The sequence below is a fragment of the Scatophagus argus genome, chromosome 11, assembly GCF_020382885.2.
Source record: "Scatophagus argus isolate fScaArg1 chromosome 11, fScaArg1.pri, whole genome shotgun sequence".
Classification (NCBI taxonomy): Eukaryota; Metazoa; Chordata; class Actinopteri; family Scatophagidae; genus Scatophagus; species Scatophagus argus.
The window spans coordinates 12353761-12366866 of NC_058503.1; the positions used below are offsets into that span (position 1 = coordinate 12353761).

A 13106-nucleotide genomic window follows, 5' to 3' on the forward strand; every position below is an offset into this window, starting at 1 on the left:
GACAGAGCAGATGCTGAGGGAATAAAATCACGTCCACAGGGTGTAGCTGCCGGTTCAAGTACTTCCACTGTGTTGTGTCATCGAGCCTACACTGTGGAGTCACGTAAATGCTTATCTGCATGCACATGTATTCAAAAAAGAGAAGAAAACTAACGTGTTTTAATTACATTTTAATCATTGTGCACTGATGTATAAAAACATGAAGCCCAGTGTGAGGTTGACTGCTGACTCCTTACACACAAACCTCCATTCAAGAGTCACCATTTTAATCAGAACTGGCATGAAATTTGCTCTTTATCACAACACTTTTATATGTCTACATATAACAATTCAAAGTTAGAATCTAATTTAACAATTTTTCATGGTTTAAATACCCAATACCCCCATTTTCCTTAAAAGCCAATTAAAATATGCAAAAGTGCAATCCTTTAATTTTCTCATAAAAATGTAAATGACTGAAAATGGCTAGTTAGAATCAGAAGAATTATTGAACAATGGAACTTAAATCTCTCGATGTCTCCGTGAAATTATAAAGCAATGACATCCCTTTCTAACGTAACACGTGTTCATTACATAAACCTGCCAAAAAGTCTTGCACTCTTTAGTTGTCGTGCTTTGCAGATGATGAGGCGACATCATCCTGGTTTCTCTACAACGCGAGGTTTATTATCTTGTTTATTATCTGAATTAATCTGTTGTGTAGTCCCAACCGCTGGGTGTATTCTGGTTATTCATAAGAACCTTCCATCGCCTTCTCACAGCTAGAGATGCTTCAAGATAAATTCATAGTTCAGTCTCAAGAGTATCTGCATAGCAGTTACAGGTGCCAGGTAGCAGGTATCATCTATATGCAGGTAAGTCCAGAGTACACAAATTGGTTTGCTGATTCAAATTGGTCATTTTAAAGAGTCACAGTCAACAGCACTATAGTTCACTAAGCCAGAGACAAAATGTGTTTGTCCTTGAGTTTTCTGATCATTACTCGGTTCTTTCTCAAACTTTCACAAAACACTTTAGAAAGTTCCATGAAAGTTTGGTTTAGGCACAAAAACGTCTTGGTTAGATTTAGAGAAAACTCAAGGCCTGTGTTAAAATAAGTACTTTATTCTAGGTTTGGGAAGCAATGTGGTTTGATTAAAATGACTACTCCACAGACGTTAGGAGACTTTTGTCGTCATAATAAACATGTTGTCTGATTTGAAAAACCAACAGGAAACACACAGAAGTCAGATTTTTTGCTGTTCCTCCCTACGTAGACTTTGTTACCTGACCTCCTCTTTTGCTCCCATTGGGTCTACTAGAGGGTTTTGTGATTTGAAGACCAGTGAGGGGAGCTCCACTGCTAAAAGCTGCTGATTCAGTCAGTGACAGTAATGATATTCAGTGTATCAGTTCTGTGTTAATGATTTGTTCACACGCATACTGAACATCTCTTGCCCAAGGCCTAGCATAGAGCCAATTTCCCCAATTAAAATGCCTCTTTCTGGGGCCAGCAAGACACATTAGTTTGATCTAATTGGCAGGTTTACCAAGCTGCTTCAGGGTTTGTCACTCTGCAGGTCAAAAGAGGGACTCCAGGAATAGACCTGGTCTGGGCTTTTTCATATGAGCCACAGCACAGATGCCATAACAGAGAAAAATAGCAAGAGTTATAGTAGAAAATTAACCTCAGATCCACAAGTGATGTGCCAGGAAAAATTTTAGGATGAAAGATTCTGTATTTTGTGTTTGTTTGAGTTGTGTCTCACTGTTTTGAAGTGGGCAGGTCTGAGATTGGAAAAAGGTGATGTCACTTATTTCAGTCCTGTCTGATTAAAGAGTCCATCCCATCAGTGACTCAACCTGATCCCCCAAATTCACATGACTGCAGTGAATTAATTCTTTTTGTTTTTTTTCATTTGAGGGTCTTAAAATCAATTTATCATATTATTATATGACCATTATTTGATTTCTCTAAAAGAAATTTGCTCCATTGTCAACAACAGTGACTTCTCCTGCCATCCACTAACTTAATTTTGACCCAGTATTTAGTGTAATTTTTAAAGCTAAAAAAAGGTTAAGCTCACATTTTACCCTAAATCTGTCAGAAATGTACAAAATGATTTGCGTATCCACATTGAAAATGGAGCTGTAAATACACTTCATTTATAATCAGTGAGTTTAAAAAGAACCATATTTTAGTCTTGGTTGAAAACCCAACAGCAATATAAAAAATAACCCCAAACTGGGTCAAAATAGCCCAGTGTCTGAGTGATTCTCTACCCATAATACCCAGATGAGGTAAACCCATTATTGCATTTGCACAATACTGACCCAAACTGGTCAGTTTGGACCCAGTGATTGTTAGTTATAGATGCTTCACAGGAGTTGAAGTTGTGGACATAATTAAAAATTTTAAATGTTTATTTGCTCACAGCTACATTACATTGTGTTTTAAACGTATTTACTAACACTTTATATACTGCGCAGACGAGCTATGAACGAGAAGCTGAAAAAAGCGTCACCCTGAAGGGACTGACATACAGAATGAGATCATTAGGAACAAGCCATAATGCTTACGCTAATAATATTAATGAAGCTTTTCTTCCTACTGGACAGTTGAGATTAAACGTTTTTAAATCCTACATGGACAGGCATTTGTGATAGGAATTTCTGAAGTTCTTAATTCTTTCATTCATTTTTTTTTTAGAAAATAAACTTAAGCCTCAACATATGATATCCTTCACATGAACAATTAAGCATCCTGCAATGTTAAAGAATAATGACTCTATCTTGGACAATGAAGCCATTTGAGTCTTCCGTTGGCATAATTTTTATAATAGGATCATAAACTGTGAATAAAGACTTCACAGTTCAAATGGTCATGTCTTATCATATTACTGTAGGTTTTTGCTCTTTCTGTGATGAATTTATGTTAAAATTCATGTAGTTTCTTCCTTAGGATTTAGAGGAACTGGATACAACTCCCACAATCCCACAGGCACTTATAGCACAAAGTGGGTAGCAGCACATGTATAACAAGGCTGTACATACAAAATAGGACAGTACAGTACAGTACAGTGCAGTTCAGCATTATACGTAAAGTCTGGTCAGCATACCGTGACTGATAAGTAAAAAGGAAATCTGACTTGCTGCCATTTACAATAATTACCTTTAACAACACTAGCAATCATTATATGACTTTGCTTCTTAAACATTTCTTTAATTTGTAAGCAGAAGAGCAACTGACATAATGTATACGGGGCATCTAGCTCAGACTCCCCTCCTTAATTAGCCTTTTAAATTCAAGTTGAAATCACTTTGGGATTGAACATGTGATCCCATATTTTGAATTCTGACGTGCAGACCACCAAACTGGCAAAACAATTTGGCTATGATTGTGGCGAACTCTATCACCATACAACCAGGAAGCCAAGAAGCTGTCAGATGAAGGTCAAGCAATGAGAGCAATAATAAAATTGACTAATACAAGCGCCCTCAAATACGTTGAACCTTAGAGGACAGAATGCGTGTCAACATGTATGGAAAAAGTCTTTCTCTGTCTGTAAATGTAGCTGTCTTCATAGCATGGACCTCTACTGTAATCTGTTACATTTGCCATATTTGCTTGTTCTTAACAGCCACTGAGGCGACTTGCAAAAGGGGGCGCTGTTGAGGCAGCAAACTGACAGTTCTAAACGCCAGCGAATGGCAGCAGCGGCTGTTCTCTTCATAAGACATTTTCAGTGATCTCTCATAAGACAGACAGGAGAAGAGAGTCACTGCTGGCAAGCAGCGATGCTACTCTCCGCATTACTGAGTTATTGAAGTGGATGTTTGGATCATCATAACTATCCTTCAGTTCCGTTAGATGCTGACAAGTTCCTCCCTTAACTCCATAAGGTCACTTTAAATCCACTGTGGGAGAAAATCAACATAAAATACTCATCAGCAAGAAGCAGTTAGTTTACTGCATTGCTGTGGCGCAGCAGTGATCAATATAACATGACACTTAGGGTAGGTGTTAGTATGTCATAAATGTGCAATTTGTCCTACGTTTGCAGTTATTTCTTTACTCTGAAAAAAAAAAAAAAGGATTTAAACAATTAGTTTGTCTGGAAAACTGGACTGTCCCACTGACACTCTGAGCGACTCTGTCAGACAGGTGAGACAATAAACTTTCTGCACATCCTGAGTATACAACATGAATCCAGTGACATAGCAGCCTCAGGGCAAAGTGCTCCTCTGTTAATGGGTCTCATCTCAGCCCACGACTTCAAGTCCTCAGAGGTAAAATGCAAAAACTGTGGCATAAAACTAACAGACCACATCTATTAGAGTGCATTAACAAATTAAGAGCATCCCTACAGTTGAGTCTAATGGCAGAAAATGTGAAGTAAATGTGTGACATTCCCCAAACAACTTAATGTAATTTTTTAAAAATTTTGTTTATTCTGAGGGTTCTGTTTTTTTTTTAATCCAAGAAAAAGGAGCACATTTTAAGTAAAACCTTTCACGTCATGATTTTAAGTTAAGACCTCCACAGTGAAGAGGCAGAGTTTGGTGTTTAATTAAATTATGTTTCAGAATATTCGCACCTTTGAACCGCTCAGGTCTACAGACGATGGAGACGAACCTCCATCATGTATCGGTTTTACCTCAGGTGGCGGCCAAATTTCAGGGATCACACAGAAATATTTCACTGTTTAAGACTGCATTGTAAATGTTTAAATGGTGGATGCAAATTATTTCTGTGAAGACAAGTCAAGTAGAATCCAGTCCAACTCAACTTCTGTCATCTCTGTGTTACTGAATACTGCTTCACTCATGTTAGAGGTTAAACAACAACAGCAGCAGCAGCAGCAGGGGAAAACATTGACTTTTCATCTTCACTTTAGCCAAATATTTAACATTGTTCTGTTATGGTGGGTTATGCATTTTCGACCATCACAACCAGCTGGAAACTTAATAATTTGCACACTTTTTCCTAGAAGTCCTCCAATGAGTTAAATTATAGATTCTACGAAACAAATTCTTTGGAAAATAATAAGTTTGTTTTACTGTTGTGAAACTTTGACAACAATCCACATGGCACACTAATCCAGCTAATACTGAGTATATTTCTTGACACATAAAACCTTGTCGCCCATAGGACTGAGATATTAAATGAATTATTCTGAGTTGAGGAAAATGTTATAATCTTTATTCTCACACAGTATTTGGGTCATATCAACAATAGCATATCTTTTCAAGAGCATGCTTATAAACACCCCATAAGGAGCAAAAAACGGACACTTTCATTCAACAAAAGCTATTAAATATAATGTACAGGGGAGTGAAATCTTCCACCGAAGACAATGATCAAAACACAAGTTGAAAACTTGTCTTCTTGATATGATATAGACAGTGAATTCAAACTCATGAGCTTTAACTTCTCCACGGTCCCAAATTAACTTATGAAACTTTATACATACACAAAAATGTGCTACACAGACCAGCAATGTTAGAAACTATTGTCAGGATGTAAGAAATAAACCAATTAAAAAAATAAAATAAAATAAACAAAATACCCTATAAAAATGCAGCTCACTGTGTACTTCAACTAATGTAGGACTGACTGTATTGCACTAGTGATTTCTACTATTTAAAATGACTACAAGTTGTGTTACAACATATTCCTGGTGTCCTCCCTTTTGACGTGCTCAAGTGTCTTGTCGTGGCACTTGCTCTTTTTGTTCTGGTGAGTTTTGACATGTTTTGCCAAGTGGTCACTCCTCATGAACCTCTTGCAGCAGTCCGGGCAAACAAAGCGCTTCTCCCCCGTGTGAGTCCTCAGGTGTCTCTGCAGCTCGTCCGACCTGGTGAAACTCTTGCCACAGAACAGCCAGTTGCACACAAACGGCCGCTCTCCAGAGTGCCACCTCAGGTGCGCTTTGAGGTGAGAAGTTTTCCCGTAAACTTTCCCGCAACCAGGTATGTGACAAATGTGCTGTTTCTTCTTCCCAGGCTCGTCGCTGGACGTGGAGGACTGGCAGTTCGGACACCTGCACCTCCTGCACCGCCGCGCAGTTGCAAGAGGTGACTTGGTGTGCAGCAGAGCCGCGATTTGCGTCTGATATTGCGCAAAGTCCGTATGTCCCAGAACCAAGCCCCTCTGCAGCTGGAAGCGGTGGGGACCCAGGGAGGAAGAGTGACTGACATGGTTCCCCTGCTGGAGGCTCCACCACGGAATGTCCTCTCCAGGGTTTGGGGACAACTGTCTCTGCTGCTGGTGCACAAGGCCGGAGGGTCCCGTGACAAAACTTGGCATTGCAGGCGGAATGGGAGTTGGGGCTGCGTAACTGACAGCGGGGACGTATGTGGGAGGGCAGGTAGACTGCAGAGACTGCATGGAGCAAGGTAACATCTTCACAGGGGAGAAGTCATAGGGGTACGAGGGGTCCGCCGGAGGGGTGAGGGGCAGTTCGTGGTGCGAGCTGAAGGAGCTCTGGATGTGTGCAGACAGCTGGGGCTTGGAGGATAGTCCGAAAGTAGAGTTGCTGGCCAAACTGCTCTGAGGGGTTCCCTCGTTAGTCCACGGGTGAAATAAACGCGAAGGGGAGCCCAGAGTCGGGTCGTAAGGGACCTGGAGGAAGTCTGTCGGGTTTGAACCGTGGTGATGCCCGATCCGGTTACAAGTGGCAGCCAGAAGAGCCAGCGGAGAGTGCTTACAGTTCTCTGGAGAGGAGTTTGGAGTGCGATCCTGAATAACCGAGACACACATTTTCTATGTTACAATCATTACCTGACACAGTTTATGAGGCAAAAAACACAATTAACGCGCCATGTTTTCGTATCAAAACAAGCGAGGAAATGGTTTGTCAAAACAGTTTGAATTTCGTCTCTAAATCGTTCCTGAATGTGACAGAAAAGTTGGCGTCATGTTGTAGCGGAAAATGCGCAAAAACAATCAAAGCAATAGTTCATTTTGTTACATGACGCTGGACTATCAAGGTAGCACGACTTTTATCTTTGCTGAATTTAAATGACTCGCAGCCAAAACGTGAACCAACCCGGACGAGTAAGTTTACCAGTTATTAAAGTCGTCAAAGTAAACAAAGTAAAGTTGCGCACAAACCTGAAGAAAAGCCTGGAGTGTTTCATTCCGCAGTACGGCCACGGCTGCCATAGTAAACGTCCTCCTCCCTCTCGATGAAAACAAATAAAAATAAAAGCTCTAATTTAGATAAATGTGTGCATTCGTAGTAAAATATCGTGCCGAGCAGGTCTCCACTCTCCAGTGCTTCCTCTCTCCGAGATATCCTTGGTCTATCTGAAGAGTGAGGGATCACTTCTTAGAATTTGATAAGGACTTTGGTGGGCCGCCAGCCAGTCAGAAATAAGATTTATTACTTTGAAGTTTGCCGCTGCCCAATCATCAAAGAATAGCGGCTCTTTGAGAGGGGAAAGCAAATCCTTTGAATCCACAAAGCTCCTATGGTGTGTTTGTTGGTCTGGATAAAGGAGCTGATTATTAGGGGGGATGGGAAGGGAGGAGATAAAGGCGGGACAATTAATGAAGTAATCACTATGTGGGAAATGTATATACACAAATAATTGGATTTTCTTGATCAAAGACCCCCATGCCGCCTGGAGACCCCCGTATTGGATGCTGTAGTCATCTGATCCTCTTTTTGTAATTAAGGATTTGTAGCAGAACCCTATGTGACAATGTGACATTGTTATCTCTGGAGATCTCCAAGAGCGTCGCCTGACTGTTTGATGGAGGAAAGAGACCGAATCAAGTGACTCAACACAAAGTTCTCATCTCTGAAGAATCTGCGTCTCTTTTACATTTCTAATTTGAATTAAAAATTCTTTGTTGTTGCTTTGAACTGCAACACGGCATTAAACACTTAATTATGCCCTCTCTGAATTATTTAAATACTTCTTTCTCCTTCACTCATATCATTCGTTTGTTTTATCACAACCTTAGTCCTAATTTTGATTTTTTTTTTTTTACCCCCCCCAAATGGTCTTTGTTGAACATCAAAATGCAAGCTTAGAGCCTCAGGGTATATCCCCGGCAGTTAATTCAAATTATAACATGTTACTTAACATGACCAAAAAAGGGGAAATCTCTGTTTTAAATCGTGTGACAAAAGCAGCACTTGAAACACTGATGTCTCAATTATGTTTCCTTATGAACTTGTCCTGTCAATATGTCTGGGGAGGAAGCTCACATTCTCATGCACGTAAGCATCCAAGCTAAACAGAGGCATAATGTGAGGGAACACAAAAGCTAGACTGGAACATTTTATTTTGTCTTTTTTTTTTTTTTGTCCCCCTCAGAACATTTAATGAAGGCAAAAGTATGCAGTTTTCATTAGATAATATCCAAACTTTTGTGGCAGAGCAGTAGAAATGGAAGTTGTAGTTTTCTGTATCAACTCTCTGATCTTTATCTGGCTTCCCTGCAGAAACAATCACTGTCCTCTCAACTAGTTTGGAGCGGCAGATTTTGAATTAGATCTGTTCCTTTGAAGGGATTAATGTTCCCAGTCCTCTCCCACGGCTTTACACACAGTCATGAGGGAAAGGGGGAGTCCTGCTGGGCTGCACTGGAGCCATGTTGAACCACAAAACTGGCTACAGGAGTGGTGTAGTCATACTGTTGACTGAGAAAACGCGTGGAGATTAACCTTGTTTACATCAAGTTATGGCTGATGAATTTTAATGTATATGTGGAGAACAGGAAGTTCACTGCTTTGAGCCACGTTGTATTAAATTTGACACATGCAGTGTGTGTGTGTGTACCTATTGGACTTGCAAAGGTCCCATTATATATTCTTGAGTTTGTTTTTTTTTTCAGGATAAGGAACACCTGTACCACCTGTTAAAACGGCACCCTATATAAGTTATAACTAATTACTTTACTAGCTGTTAATATATCATTTACTAAGGCTTTATGAGAACCAAACATTAGGATTGCCAAGTTGTGAATGTTTATCCTCCTCCAGGATAACATGGCAACATGCATGATGTTGCCAGGATTTCTGTAAAAAAACATTTAACGACTTATTGAAGTACTGCAGGCTTGACAGCTTAATTACAAAGTAGAAATTGAAGAGAATACGTGTTCATTGATGTTATACTCACATTTATAACTACATTGTTACTAAACAGAAAGGATAAACACCAACTGATTTTTTTTTTTCACAACCTGGCAACCCAAAACTTATTAAACATATTCACAGCTAGAAAGTGAAAGCAAAATATTTTTAGTGTGATGTACTTAACTGGTGTACGTGTGTTCACTTTATACATTTTGAGATAAAGGATTGTGACACAATGGGGCTCGAAGCAGGTGAAAAACGAATTCACTGACCAGCCCAGACGTCACCACAGCAAACACTTGTCTTGTCCAAAAGTTTGTATTTGTGCAGGAAAAGTTCTTTCAATGAATTTTTGCTTCCAGGTTTAAGTGTCAGATAAATGTCAAATGTTCTAATCTTCTCTCTTATGTCAAACCTGACAGCTGTTCCAGGAAAGGGGGAATCCACCCAAAAAACAGAATTAAGATTTTTCTACGATCCTGAGAGGCAGCAGTGATTTATGGATTTTCACTTAAATCTGCTTTATATGTGAGCTGTCATGCTATGCAAAGGAAAATTTCCAACATATGTGACAACTGCATGAATTTTGTGAACCATCAGCATTACCAAATTATTGATATCTTCCTTTGAGATACTCGGTTCAGCCCTACATGCAAGTTCTTACATTTTAATGCATCTCAATGGAACTCCAGCTGAGGGATGGATGTGGCTGAGGAGGACTTTGATATAGTTTGTAATAAATTCGTGACCGTGTGCTTGACACAATGTCCGGTCCCTGAGGTAATTTACTTGCTTCAAACCTTTACCATCCCATGGCCATGCCTCAGGTTTTACAGGGTAACCGCGGCAGTGGTTTGGCTAAAAGAAATTTTCCTGCGGCATGTGATGGGAAAACTAACTCGGAGGAACCCCCATTACAGTAGTTTTCTGCCCGTGTACCTCAAAGGTATGAAAGTAGAAGCAGCCTGCACCATCTGTGTATTTCATACAGTACTTTAAAACATACAGCAAGAGAGGTTATCAACAGTAATACTGTTAAGAGGCGGAAAAACTTCATTCAGGCATTAGCAGATTATCCAAAAAGAAGAAACAAAACTTGCACTGTTGTTCTATAAAAGGCAGGAAAATGAAGCAGGTGTTTTTCTAAATATATAAAATTCAGCTCAGCTTCCTATTTGGTCAGAAATCTGAATTTCATGTGCTTGAAACAAAATGAAACATTTTCTTAAAGTTCAACAACTGACAAACAGGTGCTTTGATTCCCAAAAACGTGCCCTTTCATTTCCTATCGACTTTGCTTTTTAACGCATAATCTGAAAATTATAGCAGATTTGAGACACTTTGTGTTCTAACCTGACTGTGGATTACGTCCCAGAAACAACACAAAAAACATTTGAAATGTGTTGCTGAGATCATCGCAATTAAAACAACAGCAGATATTACATAAATCTAAACTGAGACCAAAATATAGCGAAGTATGATCCCATGGCAGTCACCATAATGCTGTGGTAAGCAAATTATATTTGTGTAGTCGCTGTGTAGTCTTGCATAAGATGTGAAAAGGACCACTGATTATAGAGTGAAGAAAAAATGCAGTCAACAGTCAAAAGTCAGCAGTTAAAACACGTTTATTTGACTCATATAAAACAGCAGTTTACTAGAAATAAATAAAATGTACAATAGATGCCAAGCTTGTTGCTGAGATCGTTTTGGTTCAGGTCCAGATCAAAGTTGAAGAAGGCAATCTGCAGAAGAGAGAGACATGAACTGCATTCACAATCACATTCAAAATACTTTTCACTATTGTTGTTAGTGAAAAGATATCAGAGATGGGGTGGGTGGGGGAGTGAAGGGGGAGGGTGGGGAGAGAGCATGTGTGAGAGTGTGAGTGTGTGGGAGAAGGAGAGAGAGAGGAAGAGAGAGAGGGAGGGAGGGAGATGAGGTGGGGGGTGGGGGTTACGCTCGAGGCTACTGGGTACTTGAGCCGCTATAATGGTGTCTCGTATGAGAAAACATCTGTGAATTTCCTCAGTGATCTACAACAAAGTATAACTCAGAGCAGTCACTCAGCCGACCTTTGAAGTTGCTGTCTGACAGAAAGCTGCCATTGTTCGCAGCCCCCAACACACAGAAACTCCAACTTTGGTCTCGCTAATTTTCCCTGCAATGTGATACAACTCTCTTTTTTTTTCCCCTCTCTCTGTCTTCCGAGCCTATGAAGCTGCGGATCTCTGCATATTCAAGGGCAAAGAGCAAAGCCTTGGCAATGTGCAGGGTTGGCCTGGGGTCACGTAGGGCGGCACAGGTCATTTTACCTTCTCTCAGCCCACCCTGGATGCGTTAATCCAGCCCCAAATAGGAGAAACTCTCCCCCTCCATGATGATGTACAAAGTTACAGCCTGCAGTGCAGGAAAAATAGCAATAAAAGGATCCCATCTCCAATCATCATTTGTGTCGTGATGCCGTGAATGACACAGCTGGTTTCCCTTTTTTTGAAATCTACTTAATTTTTAAAATATTCTTTCATTTAGTGACTACTTTCCAGGTGCTATTGCGCCAGAGAACTTGAGCAAGTCAATAAGAGCTGCTAAAGGCTTTACACAGTGATGCAATTGTGGGAAATCTGAAATGTTGTCATCTTGTGCGCTTGAAGCACACACAACCTGTTGAAATCCCTCAAAACACAAAAACAAATAGCAAATATTTGCAAAACGCTATTCATGATACTTTTAAAATATATTTGTTCACATTTGTGACTTTCCTCAGTATGACAACAAGACTGCATGTTGTTATGGACTAAATAATCCGTACAAGTATGTTAATTGGAGTACATATTTAAACAAAAAAAATGTTCAGGAAAGAAAAGCAGTGAGAGTGGAAATAAGAGAAAATTGCAAGCCATTACATTTGTTAGTGAAAGACCCCTCATCTGGAAAAGAATTATGCTTCTAATTTAGCTGAAAAATATATGAGAGCAAGCAGAAAAGCAAAGAAAATACCGTGATTACACTCTAATATGACAGAGGTTGTGTCTTCATAGTCAACCACACAAATATTTCCGAGCTGCTGGACAGTGTTTAAAACATACATATCAGACTGTACTTTATTCTGACCTCAAACAAAAGCTTGTCTGTTTGAGTACCAGGTGATACGTGCCTGCTCCTCCTGGCAATGGCAAAAAGACAAGCTTTCCGTTAGGCATCCCAAACTGAAACAAGGACGTGGTAATTCTCACACTGTTACCCGTCCAGCGTTTATTCAATGGCAGCTGGTCCCACCATCTGGGAAACCAGCACCGGGGCAAAACAAAACAGGTTACACCTTTGGCCATGCCAAGTCTGCAAGTGTCCCACTCCGTCGACAAACTGAGAGGGGCTAATCACAATTTCACGCTCTGATTTGTCAAATCCCATCCCAGCACCGGAGGCACCGAGAAAACTTTTAAGTTAATAAATTTCACGGCGTACAGGATAACAGCTTTTCCATACTGTTTCTGTTGTTCTGTGTGAGCCTTTTCTAGCTTTGCCCCTCTTTTACACAAGGAAGCAGCTGAATGGTTACATCTCTCTTATGCAAATGAAAAGGAAGCTGCAGTTCTGACCAAAACATTTGGTCTTCACCAAGATTAGCAGTCTGGAACAAACTCTCATCTCCTCATGCATGCATTTTCTATTCATGCAAATGTTAACAACAAAACAGTGCACAGAGCATCCACAACAAACTGCAGGTGTGAGGAAGCTGAAACAAAAGCCACCGTAACCCTAATGGCATCCCTTGTCATTAAGGGACCTTTGATGTATGTACTCAACAGACTCTTTTATCTCCTTCTTCCTCTTTGCCTCTTACTCTCCACGTCTCTACCCGGCTCAACCAGTTTCTTTATTAATGCCGTCTTTAGGGAATGTTCTCTCGCTCAGAGCCCTCGACACACATCTGACATCTGGGCGACGCTCACGTTATGTCGCTTTCTTTGGCACCAGTCGTTAGCCCGCAAAGAGCATCACAATGCTAAGTTTGCAGCTATTCTGGGC

At 40.3% G+C, this 13106-nt stretch overlaps 2 protein-coding genes across 6 annotated transcripts in view; both read right to left on the bottom strand.

Moving 5' to 3' along the window:
• Positions 1–4456: 4456 nt before the first annotated feature.
• On the bottom strand, positions 4457–7566 carry sp5a (Sp5 transcription factor a). Its single transcript, XM_046404997.1, has 2 exons — positions 7097–7566; positions 4457–6721 (listed from the first exon to the last, which is right to left on the bottom strand). The coding sequence occupies exons 1-2, from the start codon at positions 7145–7147 to the stop codon at positions 5645–5647; spliced, it is 1128 nt and encodes a 375-aa protein (XP_046260953.1). The 5' UTR covers positions 7148–7566; the 3' UTR covers positions 4457–5644.
• Positions 7567–10684: 3118 nt separating this feature from the next.
• myo3b (myosin IIIB) overlaps positions 10685–13106 on the bottom strand; it is a 61663-nt gene continuing 59241 nt past the window's right edge. For all 5 annotated transcript variants that reach the window (XM_046404308.1, XM_046404305.1, XM_046404304.1 and 2 more), the window contains one exon: positions 10685–10819. The gene's annotated coding sequence lies outside the window, so the exon portion shown is untranslated. The remainder of the gene's footprint in view (positions 10820–13106) is intronic.

Coding starts and splice junctions, on each gene's coding strand:
- sp5a (XM_046404997.1), bottom strand. CDS start 7,147: ATGGCAGCCGTGGCCGTACTGCGGAATGAAACACTCCAGGCTTTTCTT. Junction 6,722..7,096: donor CACTCCAGGCTTTTCTTCAG/GTTTGTGCGCAA, acceptor TCGGTTATTCAG/GATCGCACTCCAAACTCCTC.